The following is a 22,026-nucleotide window of genomic DNA, read 5'->3' as shown; positions in this document are numbered from 1 at the left end:
CAGCACTATGAGATCTCTTTTACCAGTGGCAAAATATAATGGTAGGTTTTTACCCTTTTAACTGGTACAAAACTGACACCTTTATGCTTTACAGCAATTATACCATTGTAAATGAGACGATAACGGTTGAGCTAAAGCGTGGGTTTTTTTCAGAGTGGTAGTGTAGTTATGTTCACGTGAATAATAAACATTGAGTAAATTGCGTTGTCATTTAAAAATGTGGCAAATTTGTACCGTGATGCCGGCGAAAGATGTCACTGGCTCTTTAACATCCACAAGGGCGGGGAAGGGCTATTGCCCGCTGCCCTAGAGTCCCCCAAAAAATTGCTATGTTGTTGATATTCACCAGAGAGCATGCAATGAGTGGTATGTTTTACTATTCGTGCTGAGCCCTGTGTAACCAGCTTGGAATTTCACAACCCCCTCCCCCACCCTGGGAAGTTTCCAGATCCGCCTGTAGGTGCTACCAATCTGGGCGGGTACTGGCACTGCTACCACCTCTCCCCCCAGCTCCCCCTGCCTACCCGGCTGCCTTTTAAATTCCTTCCTTCATTTAAGATCTCCCCTTTTTCGCGCGTGGATTATTAACCGCGCGCGAGTTGCCGCTGTATTTCTGCGTTACCTGCTGCCAGTGTTGCTTGAGTGGTGCGTGACTTGAATGTAGTGTTCCTCCAACGTGTTCGCTGATTTCTTTTCTGCTGTAACTTCCCCCGTGGGTCATTCTTGTAAAACAGCTCACGACTAAATGTTTCATCTAAGCTGAACTAAAATATTTATTTACCAGGAAAAATCCCTTTTTCAGAGGCGTATATCACCATACGTGGGACTTTATAGAAGCAGCCAATAAACTAAATACACGTTTCTAAATGTGGAGGACCTGGAGAAAAATCCACGTGACAGCCACGGGGAGAGAACAAATATACAACAGGCATTGTCAGGGTTCAGGCTCGAACCCACGGCCTGCTGCGTAACGGGCGAGAGGGAAACAACGTCTCCTCGCCACCGCCAATTAAATCTAAATCGCTCCATCTCCCGGCAGGCAAACCACTACCGCCCCAACGGCAGCGAGAGCTGCTTCCCGTGCAAGTGCTACGTGACGGGGGCGCTGTCGCGCACGTGCGACGGGGAGACGGGGCAGTGCCCGTGCAAGCCAGGGGTCGTCGGGCAGCAGTGCGACCTTTGCGACAACCCCTTCGCGGAGGTCGCCGCGTCCGGATGCGAGGGTACGCACGCACAAACCGTCGGCATCATCGCAGCAGAATCATGAGAGCGGACCGGGAAGACAAGAGCCCTCGCTCGGCCTTATCTAGACCACTCGTTTAGCAGAACTGAACGTGTTGCCGGGTGGTCGTCCCAAGAACGGCTGGCAGCAGCTGCTGCGAAACAAAGACGAAGCCGTAGCAGTCGACCGGGTTCGTCCTCATTAGGACTCATCGCTGCAGCGCAGTCGGCAAATGCTGCTGCCGTATGCCTCCAATAAAATGGGCACACACTCAGTTCTTTGGAGCCGGTGGTCTGGATAAAGGCTGAGAGAATTTTGCACGCACGAATGCGTACACCCGCGCTATTAAGGAATGTGCTCATACAAACACTTACATACACTAACACACATGCACGCACGTACATACCCACTGCATTTACGCACACATGACACACGTGCATATGCTGACACGTGCGCACTCCGTCACACACAGCTGTAGCCAGCCATATGCGCGTACCTACACATGCACACGCAGCTGTTTTCACGCACCTGTGCCCACGGGCCCGTCCTCAGTGTTACATCGGATCGCTCACGAGATTTCGTCCGTGCATAGTTCTGGATGTGTATTAGCAGTGCTCTTTGGGCCACCATTGTAACAGAGCTTTTTAGCTCAATTGGGGCCTTGGCTGATATAAACCAACTGACCACTTCCCCCCCCCCCCACTTCTCCCTGCCGCCCCCCCCCCCCCGCCCCCCACCTCCCCGTGTAGTTTACTACGATGGGTGCCCAAGGGCCATGGCTGCGGACATCTGGTGGCCACGCACCAAGTTCGGGCTCCCGGCGGCCGTGCCCTGCCCCAAGGACTCCTTCGGTAACCTCACTCTCACACAAACACAGGCAAAGGTCCCCCCTATAGCCTTTGCAAGGCTGTGGGGGGGGCGGGGCAAGTGCTGTTAGCGAGGCACGCTATAACGACCAACACGGCGCACAACGAAAGGGTGGTGTGGTTAGCGACCACGCCTGGCCGCCTTTGTCTCCCGAGTGACGATGTTTTACACACAACCTAGCAGAGGCCCAAGATCGGTTCTAATATTTGTAACCGATGTTGGCTGTCAGTAGGACTTGAACTTGGGTCACCTGTTTGTAGTGCAGTGTGCTAATCAAGGCGCCACTGCTCCCCACAGACACACACATGAATTCATGCATGCGCAGACACACTGTACAAAGACCCCCCCCCTATAGCCTGAACAGAATGTTGGGGCAAGCTCTTTTAGCGAGCACTTATGCAGGCCGGCACGGCACACGAAGGGGTGGTTGGCCAACACCACACCAGGCCACCTTTGTCTCCCTCGTGGCGATGTTTACATATCGCACCAGCTACACATTTTTTAGGCTGAGTCGTCCTTGGGGTGACCCAAGACAGGTTCAGATAATTGTCACTACTGTTGACTGTAAACAGGAATTGGAGCTCGGGTAGCTGGGTTCGTAGCGCAGTGCGCTAGCCACTACACGACCGCTCCCCACACACACGTCCACACTCGCTCACATGCGGAGATCCACACTCGCGGACCCACACACCTGAGCCTGTTTAACACGTAGGCTTTCGCGACCAATATCATCCACAATAGAGGTCAACACAGGTGACACCCGAGCCTCCCCTCTACTCCTACACACAGACGGAGGGGGACACCGTGCCCACACCTCCCTTCCGCAGCCAGTGCCCCAGCATCGCACCCTCCCCCGTTGTAACCTCCCCCCCCCCCGTTTTTCTTGCTGCCTCTGCTGTCAGACAAGAGGCCGATAGGTGAGTGTCTCCTCCTCCTCACGACGCTCATCCGTGTCTCTGTGTCCCCACGTCTCTGTGTCTCCGTGTATGTGTGTGCTTAAGTCCCGACATCCCCATGTCCTCATGTCACTGTGTCTCCGTGTCCTCATGTCCTTGTGTCTCCGTGTCCTCATCTCTGTGGCTACAGCCTGGGTCGAGGCTAGAGGCAGGGGCAGGGCAGAGGTGAGAGTTTGGGTCACGGTCAGGGTTTTATGTCCTTTGCTTAAACCTAGAAGCCAGTGCCGTCTCGTCTTCCAAACCCCCGAACGTAACAGGCTCTCGCTGCATGGATCGTTGTCATCATCTCGATTCGGCTGATTTAGTGAAGCCGCTGTGAACACTGTCCACGTGAAAACACGAATGGTTAATTCCCCACAGCATTGCAAATCGTACCCCACACCTCGCGGAAGGAGTTGATGACGCCGCTTTCACCATTTAATTCATGACGGTTGTGTTAAAGCAATTCCTCTGATATCTCATGACCCCAGCGCGGCGACAATGCAACTCCAACCCAAGCCCCGCTCACGCCCTCCGACGGGCCGCCTCACCTCGCGACCCTTGCTCGTGTGACCTTTCAACTCCTGCCCGTAGCACCTTGCCCGGCGACCCGTGACACTCCCACCTTGTTCTATGCGACCTATGCCCCCGTGACCTCTGTCCCTGTGACCCCTGAACCCCCGCGGGTCGTTGACGGGCTGCGCATGTTCCGCAGGCACGGCAGTGCGACACTGCGACGACGACAAGGGCTGGCTGCCGCCGAACCTCTACAACTGCACGTCCGTCACCTACACCGCCCTCAAGGAGACGGTGAGTGAGCGGGGAGCGCAACCCTGACCTCGACCTGACCCTGACCTCGTTGCTCTGCTCCCAGACACTGTGGGTGGAGTCCCGTAAATGATTCCCAAACGACTGCAGAGTTTCACTCTGCTCTTCGACTGAGCTCACGGGATCCCCTCTCTCGATTCCTTCCTCTGTTTCCCTTGAGTGGGTGAGTGGGTCAACCTCATGCCACCGCTGGTCGATTTCACGCGTGTCCCCGCGTGCGTGTGCGTGCACGTAGCTGGAGCGACTGGAGCGGAACGAGACGCGCATGATCCCCGAGCTGTCGCGCCGGCTCGCGCACCAGCTGCACAACGCCACGCGCCACACGGCGCGCCCCTTCGGCAGCGACGTGCGAGTCGCGTACCAGCTGGCGGCGCGCGTCCTCACCTTCGAGAGCGACCAGAATGGCTTCAACCTCTCCGCCACGCAGGACACGCTCTTCACTGAGGTGAGGGGGAGGTGCCACCAGGTGACCCTGGGTGACCCTGCCAATGTCTGCCCTGGGTCGGCATGGCCTATTCACCCCTCGTGACGATGTCTCACAAACCGCACATTGCCAGGTAACTGGCTGGTTGACTGACTGGATACATGACGAGCTAGCTGACTTGTTAGCTAACTGAGCAGATGAGCCACTCACTTTCTCTCATGACTCGATAACTGACCAACTTGTTGGCTCGATAACTCATTGGATGGTCAACTAGTGTGCTGAATGGCTAACTTCTCAACTGGCTAACCACCGATCTATTTAGCTGACCGACAGGCTGACAAATTTACCGATTGCCACAAGTCAGACTATTTGACCAAGCGACTGACTAGCTGACCCAGCTAACTGGATAGCCGGCTAACCAATTGACTGGCTGACCAACAGACTGCCCGCCTGAAAATGTCCTGTCTGACCCAACTGACTGACCATTCGACCAGCTGACTAATTACCTGGCTGACCGGCAAACTGGTTTGCCGCCTAAACAACCGACCGACCGACCACGTGATCAGCCAACCGACGAGCCAGCTGATGGGTGGACTGACCGGCGAGCTGATTGGCCGATGACGCGTGCTTCCCGCCAGAACATGGTCCACACGGGCAGTGCACTGCTGGAGCCGCGGCACCGCGAGCTCTGGGAGCAGCTGCAGCGGGCGGAGGGCGGCACGGCGCGCCTGCTGCGCCTCTACGAGGAGTACGCGCAGGCGCTGGCGCGCAACATGATGACCATCTACCTCAAACCCTTCGCCATCGTCACGCCCAACCTCGGTACGCCGATCGCCGCTGCCCCCCCCCGCCCCCATCTTCGTCTGCTCCCTTCCAGCCTTCGCGGAGGCCCACACTTGTTTACCCAGAAAAGCCTCACCGAGTCTCAGGGCTCTCTCTCATGAGGGTCCTGCCGAGTTTACACCGTTAGAGGGTGGCGACGTTGCCGTGTGCGGTCCCGATCGAGTCATTTGAAGGTAATTCTTTGGCTCAACATTGTTTGCCCAATACCGGTTACACTGTGTGGTTCATGATGACCTTGGTGACTGAATGACCGAATTGCTGATGATCATGATAAACTAAAACTGAACTTTTTTATTTTACTAGGCAAGACCCACTGAGCTATACAGCTCTTTTTCAGAAGCAACCTGGCCACAAATGATAGCTCAATTAAGTGGCTTATCATGTGGAAAATTACAGCAGCCAAACACTGATGAGCCAGTGCCAAGCTCCACCACGCCGGTTCTGCTGGGAAGCTGCGTGGGCTCCGTGCGCCCATCTGCCCGAGGAAGCACTACTGATGAGGACATCGCTGTCAAATCCCAGTCGCCTCGCCCGTTACGATTTCACTTTCCGCAGAACCCCGTCCGCCGACCCACGTGGCCACCTGATGCTGCCCCTCCCTGCCCCGCCCCCCCACCCCCACACTGTCCCCATGCCTCCCCACCGCCATGCGGCGGCCTTGCTTTCCTCATTGGCGGTCGCCCTGTTGCCCCCCTGGCAGTGCTGAGCGTGGAACGGGTGGACAAGCACAACTTCACGGGCGACAAGTTCCCGCGCTACCACGCGGCGTTCTTCCGCGGACACACGCCCTGGGACACGCAGACACGCGCCCTGGTCCCCGAGTCCATCTTCCTCCCGCCCGTCAAACGTACGCAACGCACGCACGTGCGCGCTCGCGGACAAACCGGCACGCGTGCAAACACAATAATCACGCGGGCGTGTTCGAGACGTGCGTTAGACGCGCGTGCGTTAGTCGCATGAGCGTTGACCGCCTGTCGTTGCTCGCGCAGCCTCGGAGCGGCTCGGCTCGCAGCGCGGGGGCGGCGCCAACCGCAAGACGGCGGGCGCGGCGCCACGGCCCTCCCCGACGCCCGGCCCGGATGACGAGGTCGACGCGACGGCTCCACCCGGGGCTCCCGCCGCCGACGGCGCAGGCGGCGCCGCGGCGGCCGCGTCGCCGGCAGAGGTGGCGCGCCGGCGCCGGCACCAGCAGGAAGATGCGCCGCACGCCGTGCTCGCCACGCTCGTCTTCCGCTCGCTGGGGGAACTGCTGCCTCAGCACTACGACTCGGACCGGCGCAGCTTGCGGTGAGCGGAGAGACGGCACACGCGTGATGGGGGGGGGGGGGCGGTGGGTTGCGGGCGACTCGGTGTTGATGGGACGGTAGCGGGCGACTACGTGGCTGGGACAGGAGCGGACGACGGCTTGACGTAATGGGAAGACGGCGGACAATTCGGTGTCCATGGGACGACGGGGCACGATCGGGTGCGGGGGCGATGGCTGGGCGATCCCTCGGTGTGCGGGCGAGCGTAACCTCGCGGCGTCGCCCCCCCCTCCCCACTCCCCCCGGCGCAGGCTGCCCAAGCGACCGGTGATCAACGCGCCGGTGCTGAGCGTGACGGTGTTCAGCGAGACGGAGCTGAGCCGCCACTCGCTCGAGCCGCCGGTGCTGCTCGAGTTCCGACTGCAGGAGACGCACAACCGCAGCAAGCCCATCTGTGTGTTCTGGAACCACTCCATCCCGTACGTACACGTACACACGCACACCCACGTGCAGACACACGGGTACATGTACACGCACACACGCATACCCACGTACAGACACACGGGTACATGTACACGCACACACAAGCACAACCGCAGCAAGCCCATCTGTGTGTTCTGGAACCACTCCATCCCGTACGTACACGCACACACCCACGTGCAGACACACGGGTACATGTACACGCACACACAAGCACAACTGCAGCGAGCCCATCTGCCTGTTCTGGAATTACTCCATCTCTCATATGTATTCGCAGCGACACAAAGATCCCCTGTATAGCCTGCAACAGACTGTTGGGGCAAGTGCTGTTAGCGAGCACCTCTGAATGTCGGCATGGCACACGAGGGGCTGGGTGGCCAGCACCACCGCCCTTCCCTCTCCCCGGAACCGGTTCACATAATCGTCACCTGTGTTGCCCATGAGCAGGAATTAAACTCGGGTCGCCGGGTTCGTAGAGAGGTGTCTTAGACGCTACGCTACCGCTCCCCTCACAGACACACACTCAAAACAACAGCCGCCGTTCATCACGAAACGGCGGTGACGTCACCACGGCGCTTGTGCACTTCGAGGCACACGCTCACACGTGCATGTACGCACTCGCACACGTGCACACACGCATGCACACTGATCGGTGTGTCTTGCCGTACGTGTTCGCGGGCCTCTCGTCGGTCAACTCAGCCTTAAACGAGTACCCGGTGCGGCGCGTATTCATCGGCATCGACAAAGGAGGCAGGGAGCGAGGCTTTGCCGCCCCCACCCGCTCGTCGTGCGTGCCGTGCCAGCCTTGGTACGTGTTCGCTGACAGCACTTGCCCCAGCAGTCTGTTGAGGCTACAGCGGGAGGCCTTTGTCTGTGTGGTGCAGGGTGAGCGGCGAGGGCGGGTGGTCGGCGCGGGGCTGCGAGCTGCACAGCAGGAACAGCACCCACATCACCTGCCGCTGCAACCACATGTCCAGCTACGCCCTGCTCATGGACATGTCCAACAGAGAGGTTGGTCACGCCACAACCCCAGCCACGTATCACAACCACAACCACGCGCAAGAACAACAACCTTCACCGCGCACTCCTGCACCGGCGAGCACAACGTTTAAGCGCTACGGTCGACCACAACCGCAACCACAGTGTCAACCGTAATCTTCACACAGCCGCAATCGCAACAAATACAGTAGCGTCCATCGTGCACAACCACAGTCTCTACCGCAAACGCAATCACGAACCTCCTCTGCACAAACGCAACCGCAACTATAGGCAACCGCGGTTACACACGGCCACTACGCATCCACAACTTCACACAACCACAGCCCGGACCACAATTTTTCCACTCTGCGCAATCACCAACGACAGACACGCACGCAACCACTGCACAAGCACCATCTGCATCAAAGGCAAAGATCCCCCCGTGTAGCCTTGACAGACTGTAGGGGCAAGTGCTGTTAGCGAGCAGCACCTATGAAGGTCGGCACGGCACACGAGGGAGTGGGTGGCCAGCGTCACGCCCGACCGCCTTTGTCTCCCCAGTGGCGATGTTTTCACACCGCACCACGTACTGAATTACCTGCATCGTGCACACACACACACACAACCTCCACCAAACAACAACAACAACAAACGATAGTGCATACAAATCACACGCCTAACCCCGAGCTCCACCCCGTCTCTCCCCTCCCCGCCACCGTGCACCCGCCGTGGACGCAGCTGGAGAACGAGTGGATGCTGACGGTGGTGACGTACGCGGCGGTGAGCGTGTCGCTGCTCTTCCTGCTCGTCGCGTTCCTCGTGCTGCTCTGCCTGCGCTCGCTCCGCTCCAACCGCTGCACCATCCACAAGAACCTCATCGTCGCCATCTTCTTCTCCGAGCTCATCTTCCTCATCGGCATCAACCAGACCGAGAACCAGGTCGGCCCCGGGGGACGGAGAGCGCGGGGGGGGGTCGTAGGGTGTGAGGTTCGGGGGCCGAGGGTCGAGAGGGCACGGAGTTAGAGGGGGGCGTGGGGTCCACGCGAAACTAACGGGCAGTTCACTCTGTGTCATGTGATTTGAATAAAGATGGCCAATTACTTTGGGTTTTGTCATTCAGTTAGAAGTCACAGGTGTGACTTAAATTACTTAGGGATAGGCGGGAGGGGGGGATTCTTTGTATTTTGAGTATATGAGGATAAATGTGTGAGTGTAGATTTGTGAGTGTAGAATTATGAGGGTAGATGCACGTGTAAATGTATGCATGTACAGTACGTACGTGCGTGTAGCTTTGTGCTTGTGTGCTGTCGCCCCCCTCGCCCCCCCCCCTCCCCCGTAACTCTCGTGTGTCCGTGCCCCCGTGCCCGTGTGCGTGTGCAGTTTGCGTGCACGGTGATCGCCATCCTGCTGCACTACTTCTTCATGTGCACGTTTGCTTGGATGTTTGTCGAGGGCCTGCACGTCTACCGCATGCTCACCGAGATGCGCAACATCAACCACGGCCACATGCGCTTCTACTACTCCACGGGCTGGGGCGTCCCCGCCGTCATCACCGGTACCGCTCGCCGCCACCACCGCCTCGCTTCGTTCGCTGCCGCCGTCTCGCACGCACGCGGGCGGCTGTGTCTACCCGTGCACCGCACTCCTCTAACCGCGTCGTGTCCTCTCCCTCCCTCCCTCTCCCTCCCTCTCCCTCCCTCTCCCCATATCCCCCCTCTCCCTCCCTCTGTGTCTCCCTCCCTCTCTTCGTGTCCCCCCTCTCTCTCCCTCCCTCCGTGTCCCTGTGTCCCCCCTCTCTCTCCCTCCCTCCGTGTCCCCCTTCTCCCTCTCTCTCTCTCCCCGTGTCCCCCCTCTCTCTCCCTCCCTCCGTGTCCCCCCTCTCTCTCCCTCCCTCTCTGCCCGTGTCCCCCCTCTCCCTCCCTCTCCCCATGTCCCCCCTCTCCCTCCCTCCCTCTCCCCATGTCCCCCCTCTCCCTCCCTCCCTCTCCCCATGCCCCCCTCTCCCTCCCTCTGTGTCTCCCTCCCTCTCCCTCCCTTTCCCCATGTCCCCCCTCTCCCTCCCTCCCTCTCCCCATGCCCCCCTCTCCCTCCCTCCCTCTCCCTCCCTCTCCCTCCCTCTCCCCATATCCCCCCTCTCCCTCCCTCTGTGTCTCCCTCCCTCTCTTCGTGTCCCCCCTCTCTCTCCCTCCCTCCGTGTCCCTGTGTCCCCCCTCTCTCTCCCTCCCTCCGTGTCCCCCTTCTCCCTCTCTCTCTCCCCGTGTCCCCCCTCTCTCTCCCTCCCTCCGTGTCCCCCCTCTCTCTCCCTCCCTCTCTGCCCGTGTCCCCCCTCTCCCTCCCTCTCCCCATGTCCCCCCTCTCCCTCCCTCCCTCTCCCCATGTCCCCCCTCTCCCTCCCTCCCTCTCCCCATGCCCCCCTCTCCCTCCCTCTGTGTCTCCCTCCCTCTCCCTCCCTTTCCCCATGTCCCCCCTCTCCCTCCCTCCCTCTCCCCGTGTCCCCCCTCTCCCTGCCTCCCTCTCCCCCTGTGGCCCTCCGCTCCCTCCCCCTCCCCCTATCTTACTTATATTTTTCCGTGTTCTGTCCTTCCCTCTCTCCATGCAACCCGTCTCCATGTTTCCTCTCCCAATCTCTCCCCGTCCCTCATCCTCTCCCCATCTCCCTGTATCCCTCCCTCTGCACGTGTCCCCCCGTCTCCCCGTGTTTTCTCCCTCCCCCTCTGTCCCGTTCCTCTCCCTGCGGGCCCCAGGCCTGGCTGTGGGCCTGGACCCCGAGGGCTACGGGAACCCCGACTTCTGCTGGCTGTCCGTGCACGACACCCTCATCTGGAGCTTCGCTGGGCCCGTCTGCTTCGTCGCGCTGGTACCGCTCACCATCAGCCTCACCCTCACCTTCGTCGTCATCACCATCGTCGCCAGCCTCACCCTCATCCTCACCTTCGTCGTCATCGCCATCGTCGCCAGCCTCACCCTCACCCTCACCTTCTTCGTCATCACCATCGTCGCCAGCCTCACCCTCACCGCCTCCTTCGTCGTCATCACAATCGTCGCCAGCCTCACCCTCACCCTCACCTTCTTCGTCATCACCATCGTCGCCAGCCTCACCCTCACCCTCACCTTCGTCGTCATCACCATCGTCGCCAGCCTCACCCTCACCTTCGTCGTCATCACCATCGTCGCCAGCCTCACCCTCACCTTCGTCGTCATCACCATCGTCGCCAGCCTCACCCTCACCCTCACCTTCGTCGTCATCACCATCGTCGCCAGCCTCACCCTCACCTTGGTCGTCATCACCATCGTCGCCAGCCTCACCCTCATCCTCACCTTCGTCGTCATCGCCATCGTCGCCAGCCTCACCCTCACCCTCACCTTCGTCGTCATCACCATCGTCGCCAGCCTCACCCTCACCCTCACCTTCTTCGTCATCACCATCGTCGCCAGCCTCACCCTCACCCTCACCTTCTTCGTCATCACCATCGTCGCCAGCCTCACCCTCACCCTCACCTTCGTCGTCATCACCATCGTCGCCAGCCTCACCCTCACCCTCACCTTCGTCGTCATCACCATCGTCGCCAGCCTCACCCTCACCTTCGTCGTCATCACCATCGTCGCCAGCCTCACCCTGACCCTCACCTTCGTCGTCATCACCATCGTCGCCAGCCTCACCCTCACCCTCACCTTCGTCGTCATCACCATCGTCGCCAGCCTCACCCTCACCTTCGTCGTCATCACCATCGTCGCCAGCCTCACCCTCACCTTCGTCGTCATCACCATCGTCGCCAGCCTCACCCTCACCCTCACCTTCGTCGTCATCACCATCGTCGCCAGCCTCACCCTCACCCTCACCTTCGTCGTCATCACCATCGTCGCCAGCCTCACCCTCACCTTCGTCGTCATCACCATCGTCGCCAGCCTCACCCTCACCCTCACCTTCGTCGTCATCACCATCGTCGCCAGCCTCACCCTCACCCTCACCTTCGTCGTCATCACCATCGTCGCCAGCCTCACCCTCACCTTCGTCGTCATCACCATCGTCGCCAGCCTCACCCTCACCCTCACCTTCGTCGTCATCACCATCGTCGCCAGCCTCACCCTCACCTTCGTCGTCATCACCATCATCGCCAGCCTCACCCTCACCTTCGTCGTCATCACCATCGTCGCCACCCTCACCCTCACCCTCACCTTCGTCGTCATCGCCATCGTCGCCAGCCTCACACTCACCCTGTCTCTGTCTGCAGATGAACATCATCATCTTCATCATGGCCGCCCGCGAGTCGTGTGCAGCCTCTAGGCGAGGCCTCAAGAACCCCTACACTATGTAAGTCTCACTTACACACCCTGCGTGTACACACACCGCTACTCCGCGTGTACACACACCCTGCGTGTACACACACCCTGCGTGTACACACACCGCCACTCCGCGTGTACCCACACCGCCACTCCGCGTGTACACACACCGCCACTCCGCGTGTACACACACCCTGCGTGTACACACCGCTACTCCGCGTGTACACACACCGCCACTCCGCGTGTACCCACACCGCCACTCCGCGTGTACACACACCGCCACTCCGCGTGTACACACACCCTGCGTGTACACACCGCTACTCCGCGTGTACACACACCGCCACTCCGCGTGTACACACACCCTGCGTGTACACACCGCTACTCCGCGTGTACACACACCCTGCGTGTACACACACCCTGCGTGTACACACACCCTATGTGCACACACACTCCGCGTGTACACACACCCTGCGTGTACACACACCCTGCGTGTACACACACCCTGCGTGTACACACACCCTGCGTGTACACACACTCCGCGTGTACACACACCCTGCGTGTACACACACCCTACGTGCACACACACTCCGCGTGTACACACACCCTGCGTGTACACACACCCTGCGTGTACACACACTCCGCGTGTACACACACACCGCCACTCCGCGTGTACACAACTCCCCGCGTGCCGCCCACAGGGCCGACCTGCGCACGGCCTTCCTGCTGCTGCTGCTCGTCAGCACGACGTGGCTGCTCGGGCTGCTCGCCGTCAACAACCACCTCATCATCTTCCACTACCTCTTCGCCATCTTCAACAGCCTGCAGGTGAGGCGGCCGGGGGGTGGGTGAGGTGAGGTGGGGGGGGGGACGGGCGTTTGGGTCAAATAAACGAGATCGAAAGCCGAGCGTGAGTGAGGTGGAGGTGGGTGAGGGTGGCGGGTGAGGGGGAGGTGGGTGAGGGTGGTGGGTGAGGGGGAGGTGGGTGAGGTGGGAGGGTGGTGTGTAAGGTCTGTGAGGGTGGCAGGTGACTTTGAGGTGGGTGAGAGGATGAGGGGAGGGTGAGGAGGGTGAGGGGCTCTTGTGTTCTGTGGTGATGACACCTGCATCTGCCTTTCTCTCTGCCCCTCTCTGCCTCTCTCTGCCTGCGTCTCTGTGCATCTCCAGGGTTTCTTCATTCTGCTGTTCCACTGCATCCTGGACCCCGAGGTGCGCGAGGCGTGGCGCTTCTCCTGCTTCGGCAAGAAGCGCCAGGGAGACGACACGGGCATCACCACCAAGACCTCGCTGCTCTCGGTGCGCGCGGGGTCACGGGGGGACACACGGGGTCACATGGGGTCACACGGAGCTGTGTGAGGTCACACGGAGCAGCTGTACTGCTGGTGGCTGTGATGGTTGTAGGGTGCTGATGGAGGCAGTGCGCTGATCTTGATGGTGTTGTTGGCCATGATGTTGGTGGTGGTGATGATGACAGTGTTGATGATGATGGTGGTGATGGTGGTGTTGATGTTAATGATGATGGTGGTGATGGTGGTGGTGACTTGCCGACGACTATTACCAGCGGTGTCAAGATCGGCCTCTATGGAGGAGGCTCGTGAAAAGACGCTACTGGACAGTTGGAGGCATTCGCCCTCCAGCAACAACGGAGGGCAGAGGAGTGACGCTCACAATAGCGAGCGGAGCGCCGGGCGGCTAAAATGCAGCAAGTTGGCACAGTAGGGGGCACAGCTGGTGCATCTACCAGTCATCTCAGGCAGCCAACCCATGGCACCTGAGTCTGTCCCGAGACCTCCTGTCAGCGAGCTTTCGACACTTCACGTGGCCTCGAAGTGCACCTGGCCTGGCACAGGCGCCGTGGTCACCGTCACTTAGTGGCGAATGGCGGGCGTTGCTATTGGTGGTGGTGGTGGCGATGTTAACGTTTACGGCGTGGGACTGCAGCGCTCGCTCGCCTACAACAACGCGTCGGCGTACGAGGACGGCACTCCGCACCGCATCAACATCGGCACCTCCACCGTGTCCTCCGTCAGCACCGGGCGCTCCGCCAAGAGCTTTACCAGCCACAGGTGGGCAGCGCAGACACACGGGGGGTGGGGGGGTCTCTTCTGCTCCCCCTCGCCCACCGGCCAACCCACCCACCCCCCGCCCGACCGTCGCCAGCACTCGCGCACCTGCGTTATAGCGACGACCCAAGTGGGATCACACACGGCGGTCACCGCCCCCAACGGGCAGACGAATGCCCACATTGTGGCATGCAGGGACAACTGGCACGGGGGGGGGGGGGGGGGTGCCCCTTGCACTGTGGTGAGACGAGATGTTAGGGAAGGCGCTCCCGAGTTGCCGAGGCGTTAAGCGAGCGTCGCTGCTCTCGTGCGAAGCTAATTGTGATGAAGAATACGAATAATTATCCCCGCGTTGAAATGAGCACCGTAATTATAGTTGAAGACGAGAAGGCGTTGAGTTGATTGGCACGTCCATGACGCATGCAAGTCGTGGCGGTGCAAAGGTTCTAATCTTTTTAATTTATCTGGTCATGAAAGCCTGTGCGCTAATTAATAACGATTACAAAGATAATGCTTAACGATGATGCGTGGGTAACGCCCCACCCCCACCCCGCCCTTCCCCCCCACCTGGCCCCCCCTCCCTGTGACGACGCTGCAGGGACGATCTGAAGCACAGCGCGCCGGGGGCCCAGGCCGGCGCCACGGAGTTTGACTCGTCGCTGTTCCACAACCTCAAGGGCGACCAGGACGGTGAGGAGAGGTCACATCGTTGGGTGGGGGGGGGTCACGGGCAGGACCCCATTTTACAAGTGTGGGGGGTTAGGTGATGTGTTGATGGTGAGGGGGGTGACGGGGTTGAGGTGACGTGACTCTACGAATGTTCCGCTGAGTGTAGCTGTGTGGAGGATCTGTAGCTGACACGGGGGGGCTGAGTGTTGCTGTGTAGAGGAGCTGTAGCTGAGGGGACACGGGGGGGCTGAGTGTTGCTGTGTGGAGTAGCTGTAGCTGAGGGACACGGGGGGGCTGAGTGTAGCTGTGTGGAGGAGCTGTAGCTGAGGGACACGGGGGGGCTGAGTGTAGCTGTGTGGAGGCGCTGTAGCTGAGGGGACACGGGGGGGCTGAGTGTAGCTGTGTGGAGGCGCTGTAGCCCAGGGGACGGGACACGAGGAGACTGTGTCCTGTGATGAACGTGCAGAGCCGGACTCGGACTCGGACAGCGAGCTGTCGCTGGACGAGGAGCACAGCATCTCACTGGCGTCGACGCACTCGTCGGACAGTGAGGAGGAGGAGGAGGAGGACGGCAGGGGCTACGGCGGCGAGCGCGCCTGGGACACGACGCCGGCGCCGGCGCACAACAGCAGCAAGGGCAACGGGGAGAAGCTCGTGCACAGCACGCCCAAGGGTGAGAGCGGGGCGCGGGCCACGGGAGGGCGAGCGAGTCGATGACTGAGAGACAGAGCGAGTGAGAAAGGGAATGAGCGGGTGGGTGGGTGAGTGAGAGAGCGAATGGGTGAACGGGCGAGTGGGTGGGTGCACGCTCAACGGAGAGGGGAGGGCGGGAGGATCGACCACGGAGTGGCACGGAGGCAAGTTGGCCTCCCTCGAGCATGCAAACAGCGAAGTCCTTTCCTTTGCGAACATACCGCGGCACTCGCCCTCATCGGTCGTGGAGCACTGCAGTCGAGTAACAGGCCGGGCCGCACGAAGCCCTGCGTCGCTGTGGGGGAGGGGAGGATGACTGGTTATACGGCGAGCGACGCTGCTGCTGCTGGTAGCGAGAGGGTTTACACGCGCGCGCGTGTGTGTGCGTGTGTGTGTGTGTAGTGGAGTACGAGCTGGGCCGCGTGAAGCCGTACTGGCCGGGCGAGTTCGTGACAACGGCGAGTGAGAGCGAGGGACCCGCGGGCGGAGGAGGCACGGGCGAGCGTCTCCGCATCGAGACCAAGGTGGTGTGGGGGGGGGGGTACAGCTGCACTGCCTATGGCAAGCGCCAGTGGTGGCGTTCAAGTGGTGGTGGTGGTGTTGCGACGGTCCTTCCGCTTTGTTGAAGTGATCACGTTGCTGATGAAGTTGCCGCGTTGTTGCTTGACGAGGTTGCTGCGACCGTAATGTATCCATGTTGTAACCACGTTATTCATAATATTATTCTGCTTGTTTACCCGGGAAACCCTCACCGAGTCTCATGGCTCCTTTTCAGGGGAATCCTGTATGGGGCGATGACTGCCGCTGTTTTCCCAATTGAGTGATTTGCGGAGTAATTTTACAGGTTTGGAAAATTTCGAACCGTCACGCCGGCACACAATGGCCTTCTCTTGCGAATGACATTGCGGACTTTACAGTTAATATGCACCAGAGTATTAACCAGGGCAGCCGCTGGAATCGAACCATGAACCTCTGTAACAAGTGGCAAGCGTGCGACCGCGAGGCCACATCATGTTGCCAAGTTGATGTTCTTGTTGACTATCATGTTTTTATCGCGACTCAAGCGTGAGCCCGGTACAACGCGCCGGTGTTCAATAGGAAATGGACAAAACAACAAGGGGACATTCCTGATTGGTGCGTCAAGAACATTTTTTATGAAGGGTCAAATTGGGCCCGCTGCCCCAACCAAGTGGGGACCCTGCGTCGGAGGGGGGGGGGGCAGCGAGGGGGGAGAAGAAAAGGGGGGGGAGAGATAAGCAGCATACTAAGGGGAGAGCAGGGATAGTGGGGTGCTGTTGTTGTTATCGCTGTTGTTGATGATGTTGGTATCATCTTCTTGGTTCTTTCGGTAAAGTCACGTAGAAGGGAAGTAATAAAATAATAAAAATAAAAATTATTACTTCCCTTCTACGTGACTTTACCGAAAGAACCAAGAAGATGAATCCCTGCAGTCACGAAAGCTTTAAATCGAAAGATGTTGGTATCGTTGATGTTGCTGTCATGATGTTGTGGTCGTTGTTGACGTTGTCGCTGTGACATTGTTGTTGACGCCGTTGTTGTTGCCGTGCACCAGGTGAACATCGAGCCGCACCCCGAGGGCTCGGTGCCGGATGGCCTCAAGCTCAATGGGGACGGCGTGGTGGGGGGGGCGCGCGACGCCGCACCCACGCCCGTTCCCGCGCAAACGGAGATCCGCAAAGGTGCGGTGCTCACGCACGCAACACACACGCAGCACACACGCAGCATGCGTGCACGCAGCACACACGCAAAACACGCAGCACACACGCAGCACACACGCAGCACACACGCAGCACACACGCAGCACGCACGCAACACGCAGCACACACGCAGCACGCATGCAGCACACACGCACCACACACGCACGCAGCACACACGCAGCACGCACGTACGCAGCACACATGCAGCACACACGCAGCACACACGCAGCACACACGCAACACGCATGCAGCACGCACGCAACATGCACGCAGCACACACGCAGCACACACGCAGCACGCTCCTCTCGCCCTCTCGGTACCCGTTCATGACCAACACCGGTGACAGGAATCTGAGCCGGTCTTGGGCCTCCGCAAGGTCACCTCATCCTTAATGAGTGCCCAGTGCAGTGTGTGAACATCAACACTCGGGAGAATAAGGCGGCTGGGCGAAGTGGAGGCCACCCACCCCCTCATGTGCCGAGCCGGCCATAGGTGCAACTCGCGAACAACACTTGCCCAACAGTATGTTGAGGCTATACGGGGGACCTTTGTCTTTGTAGGTCCTTGCACGTTTGTGTACGTGCACGAAAGTGTGCCGGGCGGCTAAAAACGCAGCAAGTTGGCGCAGTGAGCAGCACGGGCGGTTCATCTGCCAGTCATCTCAGTCAGCCCATGGCAACTGGGTCTGTTCTGTGGTCTCAAATTGTCCCGAGCTTGGCACAAACGCTGCTGTGAGATCACCACCTGTTATTATTGTGTGCGTGCGCATCTCTGCGTGTCTGTGTGCGCACGCGCGTGAACCTACGGGTACGCGTGTGCCGCACTGGGGAAACAAAGACGAGCGTGCATCATGCCGGGCGGCCTTCGCAGGCGGTCTCCATTAGCGACGACCTGCGTCACACGGGGGGGGAGGGGTTTAATCGCCACCCGTTTGCGCAGGAATCCTGAAGAACCGTGTGCCGTACCCCACGCACCCCTCGGCTGAGCGACGCACCGAGGGCCTCAATGCCATCAACCGCATCCACACGGAGCTGGCCGGCTCTCGGCACGGCGGCGGGCGCACGCGGGCGCCCTCTGCGGGCTCCAGCGAGGGCAGCCGCACGGGCACCGGCTGCTCTTCCTCAAAGTTCTCGAGCCGGCAGTCGTCACGCGAACGTCTCAACGGCATCAACCGCATCCCCATGAGCGTCACCGGCGGCAGCGCTGGGAACGCCGCGGCAGCCACGGGCGCCGGGGCCGGCCACCCCAATGCCGGCCAGCCCGATGACTCTTCCGACTCGGAGTGAGTGTCTCTGAGTGAGTGAGACAGAGTCAGAGTGAGAGTCAGAGTGAGAGTCAGAGAGTGACAGAATGAGTGAATAACTCCTGAGTGCATGAGACAGAGTCAGAGAGTGACAGACAGAATGAGTGAATAACTCCCGAGTGCATGACTCGGAGGGACTCAGGGATGGACAACTCGCAGTGAGCGAGCAATTTTGTGGAAGTGAACGAGCTAGTTGGTCGCAGTGACTCAGAATGTGTGATGTGGAGGGAGTGGGTCAGCCGGTGAGTGAGTGACTCGGTGAGTGTGTTGGTCAGTGATTCGGAGTGAGTGAGACAGCGAGTGTGACTCAACGGCTTGCAGTGTTGTGACCGGGTTTGCGCCACCGACCATAACGAACGGTGAAACGGGGATCTCCATGTCGGCACTCGGGAGAACACGAGGTCGCCGAGAGGGTGACCTCGGAGTGCGGGCATTTCCCCCGCGGATAAAAGGGAACGAATGAGGAATGGATGAACGAACCAGTGTAATTGATATTTTCTCTCCGTCACTTCGCTTCCTCGAGATTGGCTATAGATGTCCGGGGCAGCACACGATCCCCTGCCATGCGAACTCCCACCTCCCCCTTTGGTGCCACATGCGAACCTTGACCCCCCCCCCCCCCCCTGGTGTCGGCCAAAACATCTCACGCCGCACCGCCTACTGCTTGCGCTCGATGTCTCGCTCGGGCCGATTGATCACCTTTCGTTTGCGTGAAGTTAACCGATTCCACCGTCCCCTTCCTGTTGTCATCAACTCATTCCATTCCACAGATTTCTATTGCGTAAATATTTTCAGTGAGTGCGTTTTATTTTGTTTTTTGTCGTCGTTGTGCTCTGTTGTCCCATTTTTGTTTGCGCGAGCTCACCCTGCATGGTGTCGCCCGCTCCATTCCACCCCCACCCGCAGTGGCAGCAATGAGACCTCCATCTGAGCAGGCGCCCGGACCGTGGCGGCACCATCGCTTCCTGTGATGTCATTGCCTGCGCCGCCCACCCCCCCCACCACTACCACGCGCGCCCTCCCCTGGCCTGGCGCGTGAGAGACGAGGTCAGAGGGAGCGGCGGCGGCGGCGTTCGTACCGCGCGCGCCGCCTCCCGCGCTCCTTCCGCTCGGCGGGGGATCACTCCTCCTGCCCCCCTCCCCCCGATCTGCTAAGCCCCTGCGGCTCGTGGGGGGGGGGGGGCACCACGTGCCAAAGGAAAATGCCCGGCGCGGGGGCGAAAGGTGAGTTGGCGCCGCGTGGCCGAGACGTCATCACGTTGTGCCTGTGCACAGAGTGCCCGGGACCAGCTGCTCGGCGCGGGGGAAAGACGTCAGCTGACACGGCGCGGAGCCTGTGGACCTTCCACTGCCTAGCAATCGTCGCCTAAGCAGCGGACGCTGCCACCGCAGATGTGGCGGCGGTGGCGCCGCCGTGGAGGGCGGAGGCCTCGAGACGGCGCCGGTTCGCCCGCCTGCCCGCCTGCCCGCTCTCGCCGCCGAGAGGCCGGGTGGAGCAGCGCGGGAGCGCAAGTGTTTTGCCGCGGCGGCGGCGGCACAAGTGCAGCTCCCACCCCTCTCCTCCTCCGCAGCGATGGGAACTGCCAGGACAGACGCAGCCCTCGGAACAGGGTGCACTCTTCCGATTGGTTGATACATATCACATGACTACGGCGGACTGAACTGATGAGTCGCATCAGCAGGCATTCTGGGAAATCTTCCAACGCGTCGCCTTTTTTTCCAAACAGGGAGAACTGTTATATTTGTAGATACTTTCTATCATCGTTTCTAATGTCGTCGGCAGGCGAGGTCTCATTTGTACATTGGTTTATTTTGTACTGATTTTTATTAACTTGATTTCTGTCGTCGTCGTTGTTGAATAGCATGAGAATTTATTTCGGTTTTTTTTTCTAAAGTCTAATTTAAGCTGCACACGATGAGACTTGAATGTGGCTGTGGAAGTCAGCGTCTCCCCGCCCTCCCCCCCCCCCCAACATCGTCTCCAGAGACAAGAGTACATCAGTCGGACACTGTTATAACCCCGACTGTCATTCCGATAGTTACCCCAGAGTAAGTCCGACACTGTTAACCCCAGAGTAAGTCCGACACTGTTAACCCCAGAGTAAGTCCGACACTGTTAAACCTAGAATCAGTCCAACACTGTTGAGGCTTGAGAGTCAGTCACTGTTAAAATTCACTCCGACTGCCACTAGTGCCCCCTCTCGCTGCAGGCAGTCGGTGTAGCGAAGCACTCTGCAACCCGCGCTCCATCGGAGGGGGGGCAGCGGCGCTCACGCTGCAGGTAACTCCCCCCCCCCCGCCCCACTAATTTCGCTTAGCTTGCGTTTTCCAGCAACGCCGCACACCCCCCGCACCGCCCCAGCTGTGCCGTAGCGGTTGCGCCCAGGGGAGGCACGAGGGCCAGCGTTGGGCAACGCAGAGAAGCACTGGGAAGAAGCATGGGAGAGTGCGGGCAACCACCCCCCCCCTCCCCAGACGACTCCTGGGAGTTTGTATATTTGGCTGTGCGCGAGGAATGCGCCGTAGAGTTCCCTCCCCTGGGACCATTCACATTCACATCTTCTGTGAGAATTTTTTGTTTTCATTTCTCCTGTTTCACGGAACGAATATTAAATGGATGTCAACATTTCCTGTCTGTAAGCTAGAGCCTGGTTTTTTTCACTGGATGTATTTATTGATGTGTAGGACGTAGCGAAGAGGTCTTTACGTGAACAGCAGCCTTTTCTACACTGCGTGTGTTGGGGCTCGGCACCCCCAGACACTGCCGCGGCGGCAGGCAGCGTGACGCGGCCGATTAATTCAAAAGGGAAGGTTTCTCACCGAAGGACGATGGCGTTTTCGCTTCCCCTGTTTTGACATCGACTTTTGTGGACTTTATTAAAAACAAAGTGAAAACTGCGCGTACGCGTGGTGGCCGCGCGTTTTGTCGACGAGGCGCACGCGAGGGGCGGGGTGGTGGGGGTTTGTGTGTGCAGCCTCACCCAACAGCTCGTCGCTTCCCCCTCAAGGCAAATGTTTGTTCATATGGTTGTTTCGATTTAAAGCTTTCGTGACTGCAGGGATTCATCTTCTTGGTTCTTTCGGTAAAGTGACGTAGAAGGGAAATAATAAAATACAATTCTCACGACGTTTCGGCCACAATGCAAGCAGCCGTCCTCAGGTGAAGCGTCTTTCCGACAGACCTGTTCTTCACCTGAGGACGGCTGCTTGCGTTGTGGCCGAAACGTCGTGAGAATTGTATTTTATTATGTTTTATTTTTATTATTTTATAATTTCCCTTCTACGTGACTTTACCGAAAGAACCAAGAAGACATATGGTTGTTATCGACATGATTCGGTTTCAGATACTGATGCGCAGCGTGTCGGTGACCGCCTATGAATATAATATTTAACGCGAAAACTGAAACCTAGTTTTATGATGGAAGTCATTAGGATCGTGGTTGTTCCCAGTCGCCCTGCAGACGTCGGCGTCTGCAGGGCG

The 22,026-nt window shown here is 59.2% G+C and overlaps 1 protein-coding gene across 5 annotated transcripts in view; it reads left to right on the top strand.

The window, feature by feature from the left end:
* The window catches only part of LOC144943636 (cadherin EGF LAG seven-pass G-type receptor 2-like), a 123,920-nt gene extending 102,477 nt beyond the window's left edge, over positions 1 to 21,443 (top strand). The window contains exons 16-39 of one of the 5 annotated variants that reach the window (XM_078871285.1): positions 1,040 to 1,223; positions 1,972 to 2,073; positions 2,992 to 3,006; positions 3,740 to 3,834; positions 4,088 to 4,297; positions 4,915 to 5,098; positions 5,820 to 5,966; positions 6,109 to 6,406; positions 6,675 to 6,842; positions 7,728 to 7,854; positions 8,560 to 8,760; positions 9,202 to 9,376; positions 10,566 to 10,678; positions 12,054 to 12,133; positions 12,801 to 12,927; positions 13,267 to 13,395; positions 14,041 to 14,165; positions 14,761 to 14,852; positions 15,298 to 15,504; positions 15,927 to 16,048; positions 17,098 to 17,224; positions 18,182 to 18,524; positions 19,316 to 19,339; positions 19,452 to 21,443. In XM_078871285.1, coding sequence (XP_078727411.1) covers positions 1,040 to 1,223; positions 1,972 to 2,073; positions 2,992 to 3,006; positions 3,740 to 3,834; positions 4,088 to 4,297; positions 4,915 to 5,098; positions 5,820 to 5,966; positions 6,109 to 6,406; positions 6,675 to 6,842; positions 7,728 to 7,854; positions 8,560 to 8,760; positions 9,202 to 9,376; positions 10,566 to 10,678; positions 12,054 to 12,133; positions 12,801 to 12,927; positions 13,267 to 13,395; positions 14,041 to 14,165; positions 14,761 to 14,852; positions 15,298 to 15,504; positions 15,927 to 16,048; positions 17,098 to 17,224; positions 18,182 to 18,524; positions 19,316 to 19,339; positions 19,452 to 19,476 — 3,420 coding nt within the window. In that variant the 3' untranslated portion in view covers positions 19,477 to 21,443. Of the gene's footprint in view, positions 1 to 1,039; positions 1,224 to 1,971; positions 2,074 to 2,991; positions 3,007 to 3,739; positions 3,835 to 4,087; positions 4,298 to 4,914; positions 5,099 to 5,819; positions 5,967 to 6,108; positions 6,407 to 6,674; positions 6,843 to 7,727; positions 7,855 to 8,559; positions 8,761 to 9,201; positions 9,377 to 10,565; positions 10,679 to 12,053; positions 12,134 to 12,800; positions 12,928 to 13,266; positions 13,396 to 14,040; positions 14,166 to 14,760; positions 14,853 to 15,297; positions 15,505 to 15,926; positions 16,049 to 17,097; positions 17,225 to 18,181; positions 18,539 to 19,315; positions 19,340 to 19,451 lie in introns of all 5 variants that reach the window. The other 4 variants (XM_078871287.1, XM_078871286.1, XM_078871288.1 and 1 more) reach the window with 4 other exon arrangements.
* The last annotated feature ends 583 nt before the right edge of the window (positions 21,444 to 22,026 follow it).

This window comes from Lampetra fluviatilis, chromosome 32 (assembly GCF_964198595.1).
Source record: "Lampetra fluviatilis chromosome 32, kcLamFluv1.1, whole genome shotgun sequence".
Lineage (NCBI taxonomy): Eukaryota > Metazoa > Chordata > Hyperoartia > Petromyzontiformes > Petromyzontidae > Lampetra > Lampetra fluviatilis.
Note: the sequence above shows the minus strand (reverse complement) of the source record. Positions and strands in the feature narration are given on the sequence as shown.